The 23,577-nt window shown below is 36.7% G+C and overlaps 1 protein-coding gene across 7 annotated transcripts in view; it reads left to right on the plus strand.

Moving 5' to 3' along the window:
* Window positions 1–1,092: 1,092 nt before the first annotated feature.
* Sbf2 (SET binding factor 2) overlaps window positions 1,093–23,577 on the plus strand; it is a 401,965-nt gene continuing 379,480 nt past the window's right edge. For all 7 annotated transcript variants that reach the window (XM_078046492.1, XM_078046499.1, XM_078046494.1 and 4 more), the window contains exon 1: window positions 1,093–1,311. In XM_078046492.1, coding sequence (XP_077902618.1) covers window positions 1,257–1,311 — 55 coding nt within the window. In that variant the 5' untranslated portion in view covers window positions 1,093–1,256. The remainder of the gene's footprint in view (window positions 1,312–23,577) is intronic.

Consider the following 23,577-nt stretch of genomic DNA (forward strand, 5'->3'; position numbering starts at 1 on the left):
TTTCAGCGGCCTGATGATGACTAGGGGTGGAGGGTGGCCTGGGGTGGGAGATGAATTGCATATTTACTCACTAAAAACATTTGTTAAGCCCTTACTATATACTAGATACTTTAAGAGCTCTTATATGTAAATGTTAAGGATCAAATCCTCCTAAATTAAGAATGAGAGATAAGCAACCACGAAGAAAGATTATTTCCAAACCAGAAACCCTCAAAACTTCAGAAGTCTATCATTTGTGCATATTTTACTAAAACTTCATGTGATATTAACAAATGACAAAGTTAAGCTCATCTAAGTGACATACCAGCCAAATTCGAAATGAGGTGTAACAAAAAGGCAAATGATTTGGACAATCTCTAGACTCACTAATGCATTTTATTGCGTGCTTGTGCAGGGAACTTGGAAGTTACCACCTGCTTTAGGCTGCTGGAGCCCTGAGACCACTGAAAAGGAAGCAAGCCGAAGCAGGCGGGGATCCCCAGGGAGAGGGAAAGACCGGCACAGTACAGGAGGATCCCGGGGAAGCCGCGTTCCTGGGTGGAATCCTGCTCCCCCGGGTGCTCCGGGGGAAGCCCAGGCTGACCGCCCCCGGCCCAACCAGCGATGAAACCCGAGGCGCCTTAAGATTGCTCAAAAGCCTCTCCCTCCCTCGCTTGCTCGTTGGCATGTTTCTAAAATTCCCATCTGCACAACATAAACAGGAAACGTGCAGCAAAAACCCTGGCGGTGCAAATTCCAAGCTTCCAGCCGAGGGCGGGAGAATCTCATCTTTGCTGGTGGTGGCAGTAAGCAGAAGAGAGAAAACTTTCGAAGGGACCTCTCAACTCTCCAAGTCCCCTCCCCCTCAAAAAAAAAAAAAAAAGAATAGACCCTCGCTTTAGGAAAAATAGGAAAGGGGTACCGCTAAGCGGCACGGAGGCCTCAAAGTCACATCCCGCAGCTCAAGTGGCCGCTGGTGGCTGGGATACGCCCAGCCGCCCACTCCCGAGATCTCGGCCAGAGCTGCCCGCCGAGGGTGGGGGTGGGCTCGCAGCCTCGGCTCGGGGCCACGGAGCCCGTCCGGGTGGGGGCGGGGGAGGAGCGGGCGCCAGGCGCGGCGCAGGCGCAGAGCACGCCTCGGTTGTCAAACATGGCTGAAGTGCTGCCGCTGCCGCTGCTGCCGCTGCAGGGAAAATGCTGAGCCCTCCCGGGCCGGGTGGGCGGCGGCGGCGAGGGCGGCGACGGGGATCCGCTTCCCGGGCGCGGCGGCGGCGGCCATGGCCCGGTTGGCTGACTACTTCATTGTGGTAGGCTACGACCACGAGAAGCCAGGTAAGGGTGTGGGGCGGGCGCCGCCCCCGGGCCTCCTTGCCTCCGCCCCCCGGCCGCTGTCCAGTGGGCTCCGCGGGGCCGGGCGTCGCGGCTGGGAGGCGGGGAGGCCCGGGTCGGGAGGCAGCGGCAGAGCCGGCGGGCGGCGGCGGGCCTTGTTGGCGCGGCCCAGCCTCGCGTTGGGCATGGGGCACCCGCACGACGCGGGCGGGGAAGGGGAGGCCGTGCCGGCCGGGCCCAGGGCGGGCCAGCTTCGGGCCAGGCTGAGGGCCGCGACCCTCTCTCTGGAGGCGCCCGGGGACCAGGGTAGCGCCCTCGTGCCAGCGGGATTGGGCCCTGGACCGCAGGGTTGGGAGGGCGGGAGCCGACTGTATTAAGTTCCTCAGGGATAAACTTCTGCCCTGCATCCTGAGTGAGTAACGAGTGACGCAGGGGGCTGTCTTCTCCAAAAGGAAGTGCTGAGAGTCCAGCGCGTTGTTGGGGGCCTATAATAACCGCTCCTCTGAACGCGTGGTACTGGCGAAGGGGAAAGGATCTTTGAACTTTTAAACATTTCTGAGAAATGGTGCCCGTTTTTTTCAGGACAGACGTGATAGTCATTTCATTAAAGGCATCCTGCCCATCGCTGGAGATAATGATGTTTCACTTTAATGTGTGTTTTAATTGTTCTCTTCAGTCGTCATAAAATTTTCTTCAAGGAACAATTTGGCCAATTCATTGCATTTTATATTTTAATTGATGGACTTTCACAATTTAAGAGAGTTAGAGGTCCATGCACGTTTATTTTTGTTTGCATTCCTTTGTATGACTATGTAGGTAAACAGTTGTGATAAAAAACTGAACTGGGGAAGCACTTTTCTTCCCCCAGGGTAATTCCAGCCTCACACTGGCAAGGAATTTTACATATCAGTTCTATCTCCTTCATTTTTCAGAGGAGATTCTGAGATTGTGTTTTGCTGTTGGTCATAGTAGTGTCAGTATACCATTGTTCCACCCACTCTTGATGGTCCTTTGCCCTTCTCATTATTACTGTCCTAAGAACTTCACCTCTTTTAGTGGGAATCTTTCATCCTTCACCTCTCAGTTATGTAACAGAAGGGGCTGGGCTATATTTAGTGTGTCTCCTGGTTTCAAAATTTCATTTATTTCCTAATAATTTTGCCTAGTTTAGTGGCTCCTATCAAGATTAAGTGTGATAGGAGACACTTTTGTTTTTAACCTTTGTGATCTGGGATCAAATTTAGGGTCTTGTGCATTCTAGGCAAGGGCTTCACCCAGCTACAATCCCAGCCTAGTTTTAACCTTGTTTAGTTTTTAGTGACATTGTTCTGCCTCCCCTCCCCACTTCCCCCACTGGAGATTGAACCCAGAGGCACTCTACCACTGAGCTACACCCCAGTCTTTTAAATTTTTATTTTGACACAGGGTCTCAATAAATTGCTCAGGTTGGTCTGGAACTTGTATCCTTTTGCCTCAGCCTTCTAAGTAGCTGGGATTACAGGCATGTACCACCATGCCCAACTTCTCCTCCCACCCCAACATTTTTAAACAATCATAACTTGAAGAAAAGTTGCGAGTATGGTACAAAGAATTTTTTTCCCTGCATAATTTAGGAGGAAGCTATTGAACTAGTAACCTGTCACCCCAGTATGCTTTAGTGTGTATTTTCTCCAAAGATTATATTTTCCTACATAATCACAGTACAAGCATCAAAATAGGAAATTCATATTGATACAGTACAATATCTAGTTATTTTGTTGATTGTGCTGTTAATTTCTTTACTGGCAAAAGGATCCTTGCATAATTATGGGTTGCATTTGATATGTTTCTTTAGTCTCCTTCAATCTGGAACAGTTCTTGCCTCTTCTCTGTGACCTTGGCACTTTTAATGATTACAGTTTTGTTATTTTGTAGAATTTTCTTCATTTTAGAATTGTCCGTTCTCTCGTGGTTAGATCCATATAGATTATGCACTTGGACAAGAATATCACAGAAATGATGCTCACTGCATCCAGTTAGGTGGTGCACAGTTTCACTTCATTATTGGTGATTTTCACTTTAAATCTCAGTATCTGTCAGGTTTCTCCACTGTGAAGTTAATACTTAATAGTTTTTGTGAGGAGTACTGTGAAACTATGTAAATACTTGTTCCTCAACAAAATTTGATTGATTCATTTATCAACATCTATGAATTCATGGTTTTCTTGTTTATTAGTGGATTATATTCTATTACAGTTTGTTTTAATCTGTTACTTTAACAAAAATATCTTAAACTGAGCAATGTATAAATGACAGAAATTTATTTCTTAAAGTTCTAAACACTGAAAGTTCAAGATTTAGGTTCCTGCAGATTTGGTTTCCAATGAGGGTTTACTTCCTCATAGCCATGTTTTCACTTTAACCTCACATGACCTAAAGGGCAAATGAGCTTTCTGGGATCTCTTTAATAGAGGAACTAATCCCATTTATGAGGGCTCCACCCCCATGACCTAGTACCATCACTTCCTAGTATCATCACGTTGGGGTGAATTTTTTTGGGGGGGGGTTATAAACATTCAGGCCATACCAATATTTATTTTGGTGTTCAAATTATTTCTCATTTGGCCAGTGATAGCCCATACAGCTGTTTTGTTTTTTTTTTTTTGGTTTTGTTTTGTTTTATCTTTATGACATGTCCTTATCATTTTTTTAGTGTATTTTTACTTTTGGTCATAAGATATTCCTGGGCTGGTGTGGTGGCAAATGCTTGTTATCCCAGCTACTCAGGAGGCTGTGGTAGGAGGATCACAAGTTCAAGGCCAACCTTGGCAAATGAGCAAGACTGTCTCAAAATTTAAAAGTCTGGGGTGTAGCTCAGTGGTATAGGGCACCTGGGTTTAATCTGCAGTACCACCAAAAAAAAAAAAAAAAAAAAAAAAGATTTCCTGGATTATCTTTTTTCCCCCTTGTTTCTTTGGTGAATCTCACCTAGGGGCCTCCTGCATGCTGGACCAGCACTCTACCACTGAGGCCCTGCCCCATAGCTTATCTTGTACTTTCTTGTCTTGGCCCTGGAATTAGCCATTAGCCATTTCTCTAGGGATCCTGATTCCCTTTAATGGAGAATGAAATTTTTCAGTGCCACTGTCATATTGCTGAAAAGTTGTTAATGGTTGGATCTGGGAAATATATGTATGTATCACACATACACATTTGCTTCCTTCTTTCTTTCTTTCTTCCTTTCTTTTATATGTGTTGCTGTTGTTAAATTTGCTTTTATATGTGTTGCTGAGAATCCAGCCCAGTGTCTCACATGTGCTGGGGATTGAACCCAGGGCCTTGTGCATGCGAAATAAGGACTCTACCAACTGAGCTGTACCCCCAGCCCCTCTATATTTCTTTACATAATGAAAATTGAATTCACCCCGATACCTCTGATTTTAGTTTAACACTCCAGGATCCAATCTAGTTTTCTCCTTTTTCAGGTTGTAATGTTCTTCATAGACAGCAAGTTATCTGGCTTTCTGGCTTTCATTATCCTTAATATGTTTACCTATTTGTTTGGTTTCTCCATTTAAACCAACCTTTTTATTTTTTTGCTGTGCCAGGAATTAAACCCATGGTCTCACACATGCTAGGCAAGCATTGCCACTGCCACCCCCCAACCCCAGCCCTATAACTGATCTTTCTTCTTCACTCCCATCCCCTTTTTGTGCTAATGCTCAGGTTCTTCATTTTATCTCTTCTTCCCTCAACTCTAGCCCTGTCATGATCCAAGAGCCCATAGTAGGATGGATGCCTCAGTACAGGGCCTTCCAGCATACTCTGACTTAGCACAGGGCTTTCCTAACCTACTCCCCAGATTTGTCTCCCGCCTGTCTTTGTACATGCTTCTCACCTATTCAGGCTCTTACCTCCTTCGTTGGGCTGCTTCCTAGTGAAGACATCCTCTGAATGTGTCTGTACCTCAGTGCTACATACTGGTTTGATCTTTCTGCTTTGACCCACGGGCTCTGACTCAATGTAGTCTGCTTTGGTCAGTTTCTTTTCACATAGATTGTTTTTTTTTTTTGTTTTTTTTTTAAGCTCAATTGGAATCCTACAAGCTTCTGCCCCAGGATACTCCCCTTCTCACAGCAAAGAAGATTTTTGTTTTAGTAACAAAATCTAGAAATTGTATAGATTGCATAATCTTAATAGTGAAATGTATAATTTTTTTTTTCCTATTTGGGATGATTTTTTGTAGTTTATTCAAATATAATTTACGTGCAATAAATTTCACTGTTAAAACTTAAAAGTAGGGGAAAGAAGGGGGCTGGGAGGTAGGAAAGACAGTGGAATGAGATGGACATCATTACCCTAAGTACACGTATGAAGACACAGAAAACAAATAAAACAAAAAAACTTAAAAGTGAACTGTTCAATTTTTTTTTAAAGAGAGAGATGAGAGAGAATTTTAATATTTATTTTTTAGTTTTCGGCGGACACAACATCTTAGTTTGTATGTGGTGCTGAGGATCAAACCTGGGCCACAAGCATGCCAGGCGAGCGCGCTACCGCTTGAGCCACATCCCCAGCCCTTTTTTTAGTTTTTTTAAAAAATATTTTTATTAGTTGTTGATAGACCTTTATTTTATTTATTTATTTATATGTGTTGCTGAGAATCCAACCCAGTGTCTCACACATGCTGGGCAAGTGCTGTACCACTGAGCCACAAACCCAGCCCCTGTTTTTGTTTTTTAATACTAGAGATTGAACTCAGGGTTGCTTTTGATTTGTGGATATAGTCTTCTTCTGTAAAAACTTACTGAAAGAAAATCTACTAAATCTTTTGTTTTTTTAATTTATTTAAATTACAATTGAAGATTCAATCTAATTGATTCTGCAGGCCTTTATTATGTAGTTTTCTTCAGGCACTAATATGATTTTATTATCTAGCTCTCTCTGAAAGTTAATCATACTACGATATGTTACTGGAACGTATACATTTAATACAAGAGTTCCTGGAATTACTAACCAACATACTCTTTATTTTTGTTCCTAAAGTGCCTTTTCCATTCAGTTGAGGTTATTGATGTATCTATTTTAAAATTAATTGAAAGAAAAAACACTGTCTTGAAAATTTGCTTTTAAAAAGTGGGAAAAAAAAAGAGTTAGCATGTGCTATTCAAGTTACATAGAAAGCAGAGTACCTGACACTTAGTATTTAACAAATGAATATCGAGTGGACACACAGTTGTTAAAAATATGGAAAAAACAAAGGAGAGGGGAGATATGGTTATAAAAGGGCAACAGAAGGGGTTTTTTTTTTGTAATGATAGAACTGGTTTGTATCTTCACTGGATGGTAGATACATGAAGTTCCATATGTGATGAAATTTTGGAGAACTAAATACCACTCATACAAACAAATGAATACATTTGTTAGAGGAGATCCAAGTAAGAATGGTGACTTACAATAAAGTTTGTATCCTAGTGATGGTATTGTGCTATGATTTTGTAAGATGTTACAATTAAGGAAAACTAAGTAAAGGGTACATGGTTTCATTTCTGACAGCTCTTTTTGTGTATATTTGTTTACCCAGGGCCCTATACCATTGAGCTATGTCCCCAGTTGGGCTTTTTTTTTTTTTTGTTGTTGTTGTTGTTGTTTGTTTATTTTGAGACAGGGTCTTGCTAAGTTGCCCAAACTGGCCTTGAACTTTTGATCCTCCTGCCTCAGCCTCCCGAGTAACCAATACCAACCCTGGCTTTACAACTGTAAATCTACAATACCTCAAAATAAAAGGTTTAATTTGAAAAAAGCTATAAGGAAGATAAAAGATACTCAACTCCATATTGGTGGTGTAAGGATTTGTTGTTATTGTTGTTTTGTTACTGGGGATGGAACCAAGGTAAGCAGGTGCTTTCTGCTTCTGAGCAGTGCAACATAAGAAAATTAAAAAAAAATTTTTTTTTAGTTGTTGATATACGTTAATTTTTTATTTATTTATATGTGTTGTTGAGGATCGAACCCAGTGCCTCAAACATGCTAGATAAGTGCTCTACCAATGAGCCACAACCCCAGCCCCAGGAAATTTTTATGCTGTAAAATTTCAGAACATAATCTTCAGTGGTGGAATTATTACATCTTGTGTGAATATCAGTTTAACTTCATCATTCACTTTATTATTGGACATTTACTTTTTCCAATTTTGTGTTTTTATGATGCTGCCCTCCTGTTTAGGAAAACATAGTTTGAACCTCCTCTCCCCCCCTTTTTTAAAAATAGCTGTTTTGATTTTGATAATTTGAAATTAAGACTTTATTTTCCAGATTTTATGTCTGCATAGAATAATTAGAAATATTTGTTTCTAGTAGATAGTTATTTAGCCAACTATTTTTACTTTTAGTTACACTGAGATTTGTCAAATAAAATTGATGATTATTGTATTCATTCCCTACATGCCTTTACTTTCATTTATTTTTTCCTTACTTCTGCTTTCCATTAATAAATTTAGAAATAATCTACTTTTCTAGATTTTATTTAACCTAAAGTTTGATAATCATTTGAGGTTCTTATATTTTCAAATCAAAGTGTTCACATATATTAGAGAAAACATTTGAAATACTTTGTAGGTACTTAATTGGTTTTATTTAAGTAGTATATTATAGGTGAGGTAGGCCAAAAAGAAAATTTATGTATAATACCTAAAATACCATGTTTTGAGACTTTTTCTTTTTTTTTCCCTGAGAATTGAATCCAGGGCCTCTGTGCTTAGGCAATAGTTTTACCACTGAACTACACCCTCCCTGCCATCCCCCCCCCATTTTTTTTTTATTACCATCGATTTAATCCAGAGGTACTTTCCCACTGAACCACATCCCCAACCCTTTTAATTTTATTTTTGAGACAGGGTCTCACTAAATTGCTTAGGACTTCACTAAATTGCTGAGGCTGGTCTTGTGATCCTCCTTCCTCAGCCTCCTGAGTTGCTGAGATTATAGGTCTGCCCCACCATGCCTGGCAGCCCTTATTTTTAAAATTTCATTTTGAGGTAGACTCTTGTTAAGTTGTACAGACTGATCTGGAACTTGGGATCCTTCTGCTACAGCCTCTTAAGTAACTGGGATTATAGGCATGTACCACCACAGCTGGGTTTGTATGTTTGTGTGTGTGTGTGTGTGTGTGTGTGTGTGTATGTGTATGTATGTATGTATGTGATTGAACCCAGGGCTTTGTGCATATTGAGCACACACTGTACCAGTGAGTTACACCTAGGCTAGCCCCATAAGACTATCCATTTAAAAATGGATATTTGATTATTATTAAACCATTGGAATACATAGTTCAGGGTTCCTTTCTCATCCCCAATCTATATTGAAGGAGTTGGGATTTCCTGGTTATTGTTTTTTTTTTTAATTTAAAAATTATTATTTTTCAGTTGTTGATAGAACTTTATTTTATTTATTTATATGTGATGCTGAGAATTGAACCCAGTGCCTCTCACACATGCTATCCCTAGTTATTGTTTTTCTTACAGACTGTCAAGAAATGTTTTGTATTAATTGATGAAAAATATTTATCACTTTACAGTCATTGTGCCAAGTGTGAGGCCAGTAAATAAATGAATAAATAGGTGAGTCTCAGAGCTGGGTATGTAGTTTCAGCTTGTGAGGAGATTCAGGAGGTAGGAGGATTACTTGAGTTCAGGAGTTCAAATGTCTTAAAAAAAAGAAAAAGAAAAATATTTTTAACTTAGTGGAGGAAGTCTTGAAGTAAGAAGTAATAAGAAGTTAGACCTATTTTCCTGAGAGAAAGAGAAGACTTCTTATGAGAGGTGATGTTTAAACCAGTTTGAGAATGATGAATAAGCCTTTGCTATATGGAAAAGAGGATAGAGATTATAGGCAGAGAGAAAAATGTGGAAGTATGTGTGTATCCTGTTACAGTAATGGAGAGTAGTGTAGTTGGAAATGGAGGTCAGCTTTGATGTTGAAGTGATTGGGATCAGGCTGTGAAAAGCTTTGTAGAATTTAGCATTGACTCTGTAGATAGTGAGGTTTTTGAAATGAATTTTTGAAAAGCAAGAATTAACCTAGAAAAGTAACTCAAATGGCAGTGAACAAGAGACAGAAAGACCAGTATCAGAATTCTGGAGCATTTACAGTGAAAATAGAAAGGAGTTTATGGATGCTAGAGAAATTTGAAAGCTCAAATTAGCAAAATTTAGTAATGAATGAGTATGAGGAGTAAAGTAGGAAGAATAGTTGAGGATAACAAAATCTCTAGCCTGAGTAATGAGTGGGTAATGATACTATAAATGCAATTAAAGCATTAAGGAGAAGGAATGAATTTGGATGAAATGCTAATCAAGATAGAGGTACCTTTGGGTGTTGTAAATATATGTCAGGTGGTAAAGACAGAGGTGAAGATTAGAGATTTGACAATTTTCAATAGCTAGTTGATTGTCAGATATGAAGAAAAGAATGAGATTCCTTAGGAAATGTATAGAATGAGAAGAGGAGTGACATAATGGTTGAACCCAGAGAAAAATCAATATTCAAGAGGTAGATAAAGAAGTAGCAGCCAGGAAACTGAACAACCAGGAAAGAGAACTAAGATTGTGTGGTATCATCGAAGCCCAGGGTGTGCCAAATTTTCAGGAAGATAAAATTGTAAATAAGTATGAAATGTTCTGAAGATGATGTGTATAAAGAAGGCTAAAATAAGCTCATGGATTTGATAATTAGGATAATGATTTCAGAACATTATACAGTTGTCTCTTGGTATCCATGGGGGATTGGTTCCAGGACGCCTCCCCCAACTTCAGGACACCAAAATCTGAAGATACTCAAGTCCCTTATATGAAATGAATATTTTCATATAACCTGCATATAACCTCCATCATCTATAGATTACTTAAGTAATACAATGTAAATTCTATATAAATAGTTGTTATACTATATCATTTAGGGTATACTAACAAGAAAAGTCTGTATATGTTCAGTACAGAAAAATATTTTTTTCCTGAATATTGTCAATCTGTAGTTGGTTAAATTTGCAAGTGTTGTTGAATGTGGAACCCAGAATAGTTAGGGCTGACTATCAATTTGATAAATGCATGTCCTGTGTCATGCTGCATAAATTTTATGTAGTCCAATATATTTAATTTCTTTTAAAAGTTTATTATTATTATTATTATTAGGTACTAGGGATTGAACCCAGGTGTGCTTTACCACCGAGCTACATTCCCAGCTTTTTTTGTTTGTTTGTTTGTTTTTTTTGGTATGGGGGATTAAAGCTAGGGTCACTTAATGACTGAGCCATACCCTTAGCCCTCTTAATTAATTTATTTGTTTTGAGATAGAGTCTTGCAAAGTTGCTCAGGGCCTTGCTGATTTGCTGAGGCTGGTTTTGAACTTGCAGTTCTTCTGTCTCAACCTCCTGAAGTCACCAGGCCCAGCACTTTTGATTTTTTTTTATTTTGAGACAGTGTCTTACCCAGGCTGGCCTTGAATTTGTGATCTTCCTGTGGGATCACAGGCGTGTAGCATTTCTTCTCGCTTTTACTCACATCTTGACTTCATCTCCTTATAAACTTACTTTTTCACTGAACCGGAAGCCTGGCTTTTGAGTTTTTGTGCCTTATTGTTTAGAATCTCCGCTTACTATTTTTCTTTTCTTTTTTTGTGTGTGTTGGTGATCAAATCTAGAGTCTTGCTGCATACTAACCCCAGCCTACCACTGAGCTATACCTTCTGTCTCTGTGCATATCTGGTTTTCTTTTCTTTCTTTTAAAAATATTTCCTTTTTCTTTTTTCTTTCTTTTTAATTTTTTTAGATGTTGATAGACCTTTACTTTATTCATTTATCTATATGCAGTGCTGAGAATTGAACCCAGTGCTGCATACATGCTAGGCAAATGCTCTACCACTGAGCTCTAGCCCCAGCCCCTCATATCTGTTTTTCTGTTCAGCTTGACTCAACCGTTGTGGTTCTGTTGCACATTCCTGATACATGTTCCTGCATATTCCTTTGCATATTGCTTTAACTGACCTCCATATTGCTAAACTCTTGTATCTTACTTATTGTAGTAATACATATTTGTTACAAAAATTTCAAACATTACCAAAAGCTCCTGCCTTCTTGACTATAGTACCACTGTGACTTTGTCCCAGTGAATTTGGTTCTAAGTACCTGTATGGAAATTTTCTAGTTTCTTATTTTTTAGTACTGGGGTTGAACCCAGGGGTGCTTTACCACTGAACTACATCCCTACCCCTTTTTATTTAAAGACAAGGTCTCACTGAGTTGCTTTGGGCCTTGCTAACTTTCTGAGGCTGGTCTCAACCTTGCAATCCTCCTACCTTATCCTCTGGAGTTGCTGGGATTACCGGCATGTACAACCATTCCCAGTTCTAGAACTTTTAATGAAATGAAACCCCAGTCTTTCAGAATTTACAGTGGACAGAAAGCCTCCACAAGGGAAAGGTCGTTTAATCCCCAACTTTAATTCTTCCATTTCTCTATTCCAGCTCATAAAGTTACTACTTTTTCTTAACATTCCCACCTAACTATCATCCTGTACCAAATAAATTTTCCCTTTATTTTCTGAGACACAGCTGAAACAAGGCTGAAATAAGACTTTTCTAGTTGGAAACAGTGGTACATGCCTATAATTCCAGCTAGTCAGGAGGCCCAGGAAGTCTGGATAACTTAGCAAGACCCTGTCTCAAAAAATTTTATGTATATATAAATAGGGCTGGGGATGTAGCTCAGTGGTAGAGTGCTTCTCGTTTAAACCCTCAGCACTGCAAAAATAAATAAATAAATAAAATACTTTTCTAAGGGCTATAAAACACAAAACACACACACACACACACACACACACACACACACACACACACACACCAACAAACAAAAAGTTTCCAAGGTATAGTTTACTCCTATTGGGGCTGTGGTTTCTTAAAGGATATAGATAACCATTCTGCTTATTTTCTGGTCTACCATCATCTGATGAAAGTAATTTTTCCTTTCAACTTGTCTTACTTATTTTTATGGTATTAGGGATTGAACCTAGGACTGTTCTACCTCTGAGCTACATCCCCAGCCTTTTTTATTTTTGAGATAGGATCTTGCTAAGTTGCAGAGACCTTGATATTGTGATCCTCTTTTCTCAGCCTCCTAAGTAGCTGGGATTATAGTTGTGCACCACTATGTCCAGTTTCAACTTGTCTCTCTCTCTTTTTTTTACTCTTGACTTTATTTGTTCTTTTTAGATGTACATGATGGTAGAATATATTTGTATTTGATGTATTGGATGTTGAATGTATGTATCATGTACATACATGGAGTATGCCTTATTTTAATTAGGATCCGATTCTTGTGGTTGAACATGATATGGAGTTACACTGGTCATTTATTCTTGAGGAAAGTTATGTCTGATTCATTTTACTGTCTTTCCTATTTCTATCCCCCATCCCTTCCCTTCATTCCCCTTTGTCTAATCTACTGAACTTCTATTCTTCCCTCCCCTACTTATTGTGTGTTAGCATCCCCATATCAGAGACAACAGAGAGAGCATTTGGCCTTTGTTTTTTGGGGGATTGACTTATTTCACTTAGCATGATGGTCTCCAGTTCCATCTGTTTACTACTAAGTGCCATAATTTCATTCTTTATGGCTGAGTAACATTCCCTTGTGTATATATACACCACATTTTCTTTATCCATTCATCTGTTGAAGGGAAGGTACCTAGCTTGGTTCCATAGCTATTGTGAATACAGCTGCTATAAACATTGATGTGGCTGAGTCAGTGTAGTAGGCTGATTTTAGGTATTTTGGGTATGTATCAAGGAGTGGGATAAACTGAGTCAAATGGCAGTTCCATTCCAGGTTTTCTGAGAAATCTACTTTCCAGGGTGGTTGCACTAATTTGCAGTCCCACCAGCAATGTATCAACATGTCTCTTTACATCTAGACCTAGGTGAGGGCTAGGCAAATAATCCATTCCTGTCAGATCTAAGGTGACAAGAATGGATTATTTGCCTAGCCTATTCTGTCTCTTTTATGTATGATTGGTATCAGGACTGCTTCAGGAGATATTCTATTCCTTACCCTTAAACGCCAGCATCATTGGTCTGCAATATTAGAAGTCTGCACAAGAAAGGATACTCACATACACTGGTGTGGGTTGGGACATCTTTGTTTTTGTACCTGTTTGCCACTCCTCGTCCTAGCATTGACAAATATTGATGTTACTTAGAAGCATGGTTATAACATTCATGCATATATCAAAACACAGCTAGATAAGCATCATGTTTTTTGTTATTTTTAAAAAGAAAAACGAGTTCTATGAAGCTATGTGCTTGTGTATTTATTTTTGACATGTTATAATCTTTCCTGTTTGATTTTAATCTGAATAAATAATGATACCATTTTTCTTACTCCATAAATGTGAATGTTACTTGAAACAGTTTTTAAAAAACAATGATTTGATTCCAAAAACATCTAGATCCTGGACTGATTTAATTTGTTCAATTAGGTTGTATGATTTCTGAAAACTGTCCTATCATTTTAATTTTACTCCCTTATATAACATTTCTGTTTTTTCCCTACTAATGATTAAACATTAATAGTTACCAAAGCACTATTTTGTTTTGATTAAAAAATCAAAACAAAATAGTCTTTTCTTCTATGTACATATTATATAGAAGCTCACTTTAGGGACTATTTTAAATGAATAATTTTAAAGAAATGGTATGTTGAAATCACTATGTTTACCAAGGGTTGTTTGTGCTTGTGGATCATGAGGTTTGAAGCTATTGAAGAAATTGTTACAAGACTCAAGGAAATTATGTGAGTAGTTGGTAATTGGCAAATAAGTAAGCATCAGCTACAGTGAAATACTTGTGTTCTCTTAAGGAGTCAAGAGTTGCTCACCTTAATTTTTAAAATTTTCTCTTGTTTATTTTGTATCTTTTTGATTTTAGCCACCCCTGGGGGTATTACCAAAGTGGCATACTGGTAACATTTTAACATATCTTTCTAGAGATTTTTATGTGCATTTATGTATAATATTTTTATCATTAGTATTTTATTTCTTACAAAACAAGTTCATAACATGTGTTCATTTATGCAGTATTTTTAAGAACAACTGCCAGATTTTTATATACTGTATATTTTATGTAATGAAATTATTTTTTATTAATCAAGTATTTTATCATTTTAATATACAATTTAATGTTCTTACAGTAACTTTGCCAGTGAATTGCTTATGATGAGACATTTTGGTTATTTCCAAATTTCTGCAGTTGTAAATGGTGTTATGATGAATCTTAGGTAAATTTTTTAATTCATTCTCTGTTTCTCTCTTTCTGTCTTTTTTTGGTACCAAGGATTGCCCCAGGGGTGCTTAACCACTTAGCCACATCCTCAGCCCTTTTTTATTTAGAGACAGAGTCTCATTGAGTTGCTTATGGCCTCATTAATTTGCTGAGGCAGGCTTTAAACTTGCCATCTTCTTGCCTTAGCCTCCTTAGTCACTGGGATTACAGGCGTGCACCACTATGACTGGCTTGAATTCATTCTTAATTTCTTGGATTAGTAAAGAGAGAGGTAGTAAAATTTAGTAGTGGTAAAGTTGAAAGTGTGAAATGAAGCCAGGTGGTCTGGGTTTGATCCCTGGTTTTGCCTCTTAATAGTCTGACCTTAGACAAGTTACTTAATTTTTTGGTCTCAGTTTCTGTATCCATAAAATGAGATAATAATAAATTGATTAGTATCAATAGTTCATTAATAATCAACAATTGATTACTGATAGTTTCTGCCTCATAGAATTATTGCAAAGATTAAATGAGTTAATTCTTATAAAGCAATTAAATCACTGATTGGCATACAATTATGATGTAAATTTTAATCCCTGGAAGTGGAACTCCCAAGTCAAAGATTATGTATGTTTTATAGACATATATTAATTTTATGTTCAGAAAGTTTCTTTTGGGAACCTTGCCTTTTATTTTCTGTGGTCTCAGGCAAAGTGTCATTTCTAGTTACCCATACCCCCCTAGCTTTAAGTTGGGCTAATTAATTAGAGCCATTCTTGGATCTTCTTTTTTGGAACAAAGCCTAACTTTTTCTATTAGGATGACTAAGGATTCTAAGTTGAGGATGTCAAGGCAGCCTCCCTGCTGTGTTCAGAGAAGCTAGCAGAGTATTGGACACAAACTAAAGCAAAGATAGGCACAGAAGATGGACACAGAGCTTTGGAAACATACTTCTGGGTAAAGCTGTTTCTGAAAGCCAAAGAACATTTAAATAGTTTAGAAGTGTATGACAAATAGTCTTCTAGAAAGATTGAGACAAATTAGGTAATATAAGAATATACTCATTTCCTTAGGGGAAATTTTAATTAGGAAAAATAGTCACTTATCAGTAGAAACTGCATAGCTCCATGAAGGTGAAGATGCAAAGGGGTTAGTTCAGTGAGATCAGACTTTAAACCTAATTCAAATGCTATCTCTGAAACATAACTAATTGCTACTTATCTTTGATCATTATTGTATCCTAAAAATATTTGAAACCTGAAATCTGAGTTCTAAAAATCCTAAAGTCTTCCTTCTTGTATTTATCTGATTTATTCAGACTGAAATAGATATCTTTGCAGGTCTGGTCCATATAGATCCTAGTATTTTCTAAGTAGAGAAATTCTTGGATTTGGGGGAAACAAAGTCCTTTTGGCAGAGATACTAATATTTTAGCAGAATACATACTATACAGTAAATAATAATTTATGGATTATTTATTATGTGGACTACTCTTTTATTTATTTTATTTATTATTTATTATGTAAGCTACTCTTTTCAGTGATTTCCCAAACAGATCTAGTTAGGAGAAAGAATTTGTGCCTTCCTTTGTAAGAAATGCCGCTGTTCTACTGATGAGACCTTTATGTAGATGTCATCTTCTTCTTGATCTTTTGTAGCTCTCTGTGTACTTTGTTAATTTACAAGGTCAGTTAGTAAGTACCATGATTTGAAGAAAACAACTTGACCTATCAAACTGTTTTCCTTCCAAAAAATATTTTATCATCATAGATTTACAATATAGATTTAAGCTGGATGTGGTGGCACATACCTATAATTCCAGCTGCTTGGGAGACTGAGGTAGGAGGATCACAGATGGAAGGCCAACCTGGGCAATTTAGTAAGACCCTGTCTCAAAAAATAAAATAAAATAGGCTGGGGTTGTAGCTCGGGAGTAGAGTACTCCTGGATTCAATCTCTAGTACCATAGATTAGAGAGAGAGAGAGAGAGAGAGAGAGAGAGAGAGAGAGAGAGAGAGAGAGAGAGAGAAGAAGAAGAGGAGGAGGAGGAGGAGGAGGAGGAGGGGAGGGAGGGGGGAGAGAGAAAGAGAAGAGAGGGGGAGGGGGAGGGGAGGAAGGGAGAGGTGGGAGGGGAGAGAGAAAAGGATTTAAGAACTTGAAATGGAAGATAACTTGTTTAAATAATTAAATGGAAAATAATTTGTTTAAATAATTAATTTTGGGACAAGTTTTAAGTGCAAAAAAATCTGCTTGTAATTAATGACATTTGGTTGTGGATACAAATACATATTTTGTTTTTCCCAGCCTCAGCTAACCCAAGTAAGACTCAGAGAGAGAAATAAGTGTCAGAACAAACTTGGAAAATAATAAGAAGAAAATGAATTTGTAGTGGAAAGTAGCAATTAGAACTGGAGTGAATTTTACAGATACTTTGTATAATTGTCCCACACAGTCTTCTAGGGAATTTGAAAAGAATGTTACTTGTTTTCCTTTTAAGACAGATGTTTTACCAAATAACTTTAGCCTGAGTAAACCAAAATCCTCTCAAGATTAGAATTAGTAAAACTGTTTTTTCTTTTTTTCCTTTCTTTTTTTGGAAATGAGAAGTAACAACGGGATAAAATTTCACTTAGGGCAGTGAAAAACTGAATTTTTTAACCATTACCAAAAAGTTGTATTATTTCCATCTCCCCTGCCCCCATCCCAGTTCATTGCTGCTATTTAGATTATGTGTTTGAAAATGTTGTAGAAAAATGAAAATTTGAAGAGTAAAGAAGTTGATAAAGATATTGTAATATGAATTAGGAGATGATTGTATTATAATAGTCTTGCTTTAATTGTGTGAAAGGTGGAACACATAATTCCAATTAATAATGGCTACTGTTTATCATATACTATGTCCCCAGACTTGATGGTCTAATTTCATTGACTTTTTACCACAACCTAATAAGATAAGTGAAGTTACTGAGACTTAAGTAATTACATTGCATAGATATTAAGTAATTACTGAGACATTAAGTAATTTGCTGAAGGTTATATAGTTGATAATGTTGGTATCAATAATTGATCCTGTATTGCAACTCCCTGTCAAAATATAGTTTAGTATCCCCAGATGTTTCTGTATGCTCCTTCCCATTCATTTTCTGTCCCCACCTAGAAGCAATCGCTGTTCTAATTTTGTTCTGCCATACATTAATTTTGCCCACTCTAGAATATCTCATGTGTAGAATCATAGAGCTTGTATTCCTTTATGTAAGACTTCTTTAACTCAGCATAATATTTTGGAGATATATCCACATTGTTATGTCTGTCAGAAGTTTATTCCCTTTTTTGCTGAATAATCTTCCATTGTGCAAATGAACAAAATTTACTTATCCTATTGGTGGACATCTGCACTGTTTCCAGTGTTTGGCTAAAATGAATAAAACTGCTATTTATATTCTTATAAGAGTCTATGTGAAAATATATTTTCATTTCTCTTGGGGAAATACCTGCCAACTAAATTTCTAGGTCATATTTTGGTATATGGTGGAGGGTGTGGTGAAAGGAATTCAGGACATGACTCCTTACTAGGGACAAAATATAAACCCCAAAGACATCCCTCCAGTGACCTGCTTTCTCTGGTCACACCCTACCTGCTCATTATCACACTTAATTCATTTAAGTGATTAGTCCACCAATAGATTACAACTCTCATAATCTAATCATTTCACCTTTGACCATTTTTTTTTTTTAAATCATGACTTTTTTTTATTTATTTATTTTTTAAAGAGAGAGTGAGAGAGGGGAGAGAGAGAGAGAGAGAGAGAGAGAGAGAGAGAGAGAGAGAGAGAGAGAGAGAATTTTTAATATTTATTTATTTATTTATTTACTTTTTAAGTTCTCGGCGGACACAACATCTTTGTTGGTATGTGGTGCTTAGGATCAAACCCGGGCCACACGCATGCCAGGTGAGCGGGCTACCGCTTGAGCCACATCCCCAGCCCAGCTTTGACCATTCTTTCATTGTTTTACACATAGACTTTAGGGGGACATCATGTATCCAAACCATAACATATGGATAATATCTTAGTCATATTGAAATAAAAACAAAGTAGACAATTGTATGAACATGTTGTGGGTGGTGGAGCATATTAATTAAAAAATTATGAACTTCAAAATTTTTGATATAACTTCTAAAGGTGATCTAACTAGTTTCTGTCAAGCAGGAAAACACAGACTATCCAAATCACAGAAGAATGATGTAGATAAATAATTTATTAATATAAGTATTCATACCAATTAAATAACTATTTGAATATATGAAGGGAATTTAGTATGATTCAGACATTAGTAGGCCTAAAAGCAATAAATGCTAACAAGATCACTTGCCTCTGGATTTGGAATTGTTACTAAAAGGCCTCAGTAAAAATTACTTTATGTTTATTGCTGTTGTATTTTTTGTTATTATAGTAGGTCTGTAGATTCATTCCAAATATAATAATCTTAGAATAAAACAAATAACTATTTTAGAAACTAGGTTTATTTTGTTGCTCTTCTAATAGTTATGTTTTGGTGTTAAAAGTATTGATGCTTTAGGTAAGGCATAGCTATTATTGATGTAACATTTTTACCCTGTTGTGGAAAAAAGATTTTGTAAGATCAAAAATACTTTTGAAGTATTTGATATTGTTAGTTCTGCAAAAAAACAAAACAAAACAAAACAAAAAAACAAAGGTTGAGTGATTCCCTAAGGTTAAGGTATTGTGGCTACGGTATACTAGTACATTTTTTGAAAAGTGACATTTATCAGACTTTTCCATCCAGAAATAAGATCTCTTTTTTTTTCTTTTTTCTTAGTTATATTCTAATGACAATGTTTTTTGGTTTGTTTGTTCTTTGTGTTACTGAGGATTGAACTCAGGGCTTCATGCATACTAGGCTAATGCTCTTCCATTGAGCTACAAGCTCAGCTCCATTTTTACATTTTGACTGAGAATACCAAAAAAAGAACAAAAGAGCAGTAGGAACCCAAGCAGTTTATCAATGAATCATGTCTAGTTTCCTTTTCATATGGTTATTATGCTGATGATTTACAGAATTCAATTTAATTCAACAAACATTTAGCGAGAGTCTACCATGGGCAAGGTGTTGAGCCAGTGCCAGACTGATAGAGGTAGAAATATTAAAGGCAGTATAATTTGATTTCATTAAGGCATTCAATAAAGTTCTCATGTTCCAAGGATGGCCAAGGTGGGGAGGTTGATAAAAGTATTGTGAGACAGACTTGGAATCATTTCAGTCTTTCTAAATTTGCTAATGATTGTTTTGTAACCTAGCATGCAGTCTATCCTGGAGGTTGTTCAGCGTGCACTTGAAAATGATTTCTATTCTGTTGTGGTTGGGTAGAATGTTTTATATTATGTCTGTTATGTCAATTTGGTGTATAGTATTGTTTAAGTTTGCTGTTTTCTTATTTTTTTTTTAAAGTTTTTATTTTAGTTGCAGTTGAACCCATACCTTTATTTTATTTATTTATTTTTATGTGGTGCTGAGAATCCAACCCAGTGCCTCACCTGTGCTAGGTGAGCACTCTGTCATTGAGCCACAACCCCAACCCTATGTTTGCTGTTTTTGTATTGATTTTTCTGTCTGGGAGATCTATTCATTATTGTAAGCAGAGATTGAAGTCTTATATATATATTTGTTCAATTTGCCCTTTTATCATTATGTATTGACTTTCTTTGTCTCTTTTGACAATTTTTGACTTAGTCTTTATCTGATGTAAGTATAACTACTTTTGTTCTTTTTTGATTGCATTTTTCGTGGAGTATCTTTTTTCATTCTTCACTTTTAGCCTCTATGTATAGTAAAACTAAAGTGTATCTCTTCTAGAGAGCATGTAATTTAATCTTGCTTTTTTTTAAAAAATCATTCACCCATCTGTATCTTTTTTTTAACTGCCCAAATACTTTGATGTTTATTTCCTTTTTAAAAAATTTTTATTTATTTTTCATTTATATATGACAGCGGAATGCATTACAATTCTTATTACACATATAGAGCACAATTTTCCATTTAAATTTAGTGTGACTATTGACAGGTAAGGACTTACTGTTTTATTTGTTTTTCTTTTTTCTTTTCTTTTTTTTTTTTTTAGTTGAGGATGGACATAATACCTTTGTTTTATTTTTATGTGGTGCTGAGGATCAAACCTAATGTCTTATGCATGCCAAGCAAGTGCTCTACCACTGTGCCACAGCCTCAGCCCTGTTTTTTTTTATGCCTGTTTTGTAGTTCTTTTGTTCCTCTTGTTCTCTCTTGCTATTTTTTTTTCAGATTTGAGTTTCTCTAGTGATATGCTTTGTTTTACTTGATGATATTTTCTATTACATGTGTTTCCTTGTTGTCATGAATCTTGCACAAAACTTCTTAGTAGTTATATTAGTGTATTTTGAGATGATAAAAACTTCAATCTCATAAATCTATGCTTTTACTCTTTCTGCCACCCACTTTGTTATCAATGCCCCAACTTCTATTTATATTGATATCTACCAGCAACGTTTTATGACTATAGATTTACGTCAGTACTTCTCTCCTTTAATTTTTATGCTTGGGTTAAAAGTCAGTGTGTGGAGCATGCCTATAATCCCAGCCAGCCTCAGCAATGGTGAGGCACTAAGCAACTCAGTGAGACCTTGTCTCTAAATAAAATACAAAATAGGGCTGGAGATGTGACTCAGTGATTGAGTGCCCCTGAGTTCAATCCCAGTACCAAAGGAGAAAAAAAAACGTCAGCATGTGTCAAATTTGGAGTATTGCTTATTCTGTATTTGTCAATATATTTACCTGTTCTAGTGAGATTTTATTTTAAAATGCTTTGATGTTGTTGGTTAACACTCTTATTTCAACTTGAAGAATTCCCTGTAATGTGTCTTATCAGTCAGGTTAGTGGTGATAAATTCAGTTTTTGATTGTCTGAGAAAGTCTTTATGTCTCTTCATTTTTAAATATAGCTCTATCAGCTATATTATTTTTTTCATTTGCAGCTTTATTTTCCCTTTTCTTTTTTTTAAGAGAGAGAGAGAGAGAGAGAGAGAGAGAATTTTTTTAATAATTATTCTTTAGTTTTCGGTGGACACAACATCTTTCTTTGTATGTGGTGCTGAGGATTGAACCCGGGCTGCATGCATGCCAGGCTCAAGCCACATCCCCAGCCCATTTCCCTTTTCTTTTAATACTTTAGATATATTATCCTTCCATCTGCTGGCCTGCAAATTTTTTTTCTGAGAAATCCACTGATAGTCTCCTGTGTTTCCTTATATATGATAAATTACTTTTCTTTTACTGCTTTGAAAATTCTCCTTGACTTGACAGTTCAATTATAATGTTTCTTGATATAGAACTCTTTAGAAGTTTGGAGTTTTGGGCTTCATGATTCTGGATGTCCATAGCTGCCTCTAGAATTTGGGAAATTCCAGCCATCATTTCTTTAAATAAGCTTTTACCTCTTTCTCTTTTCCTTCTGTGACTCTGTGATGCATATACTGGTTTACTTAATGATATCTAATATGTCCTGTAAGTCTTCTTTATTATTTTTCACTGTTTTTTCTTTTTCTTGTGTTTAGATAATCTTATATTACCTTTGTGTTTTCTCAGTTTTTCTGCTTGATTGATTCTGCTGTTGAAGCTGTCTGTCAATGTTTTCATTTCAATCATTTTATTTTTCAGCTTCAGATTTCTGTTTGGTTCTTTTGTTATGTTTTTTATCTCTATATTAAACTTAGCATTTTGTTCATCTGTATTTTACTTGGTTTCATTTAGTTATATGTCCATGTCCTGTAGTTTACTACAGTATTTTCCTGATTTTGTTTAATTGTCTACATCTATATTCTCTTACAGCTTACTGAATTTTAAGATAATTGTTTTGAATTCTTTTTTAGGCAGTTCATAGATTGATCGATCGAACCTTCCTTCCTTCTTCCCATCCATCTGCTCACTTAGAGCATTGTGGATGTTAATTATATCCCCTACCACTAAACTACAACCGCTCCAAACTCCTGAACTCTTTCTTTAAGGTCAATTACTGGAGCTTTATTTTTTCCTTTGGTGGTGTCATGATTCCCTGGTTTTTTTTTTTTTTTTTTTTGTGTGTGTGTGTGTGTGTGTGTGATCTTGTTTTTGAATCTGCATAGAATAAGCAATAACCTTTTCTATATTTTACAGATTGACAGATAAAACTCTTTACCAGATGTTCAGGTGAAGTGATTTTGGGTAGGCTCACTAGATGAAGGGGTAGGGGTGGGGGATTGGCAGGTCCTGTGCTGGGATGAATCAGCAGGCACATTTCACTTCTTTCCTTTGGGGGAGAATTGGTGGACCAGTTTTATCTCAGCACTCTGCTGGGAATGCTTCATTCTGAAGCTCTTCTGAAGATACTGTTGTTAGGCTGGATAATTGTTATATTTGTTTTACTGAGGGGAGATGAATACAGGAATTTCCTATTATGCCATTTTGCTGACATCACATCTCTGCTTCTCATAATTTCTTGAAGTAGTTTTAAGAAAGTATTTCTAGTTTCATCCAGATTTGTAAATTTATTGCCTTAACATTTTTATTTTATTTTATTTTATTTGGTACCTGGGATTGAACCCAGAGATGCTTAATATTTTTAATATTTTATTTAGAGACATGGTCTTGCTGAATTGCTTAGGGCCTCACTAAGTTGCTGAGGCTGGCTTTGAACTTGTGATCATTCTGCCTCAGCCTCCTAAACTGCTGGGATTACAGGTGTGTGCCACTGTGTCTGGTGCTATGACATTGTTGATAAAATACTTTTATTATCTTTTTAAAGTCAATAGTATCTGTAATTTTTTTCTGATTTTGATTATTATTATCCTTTCTTCAAAATCTTTGTTTTGTGTTATTGGGAGCTTTTCAACTTAATAGCCAATTTTTAGGTTTATGTTTCTTTTCTATTATATGATTCTTTTTAAAAATTTCA

The sequence above is a fragment of the Ictidomys tridecemlineatus genome, chromosome 4, assembly GCF_052094955.1.
Source record: "Ictidomys tridecemlineatus isolate mIctTri1 chromosome 4, mIctTri1.hap1, whole genome shotgun sequence".
NCBI classification, from domain to species: domain Eukaryota; kingdom Metazoa; phylum Chordata; class Mammalia; order Rodentia; family Sciuridae; genus Ictidomys; species Ictidomys tridecemlineatus.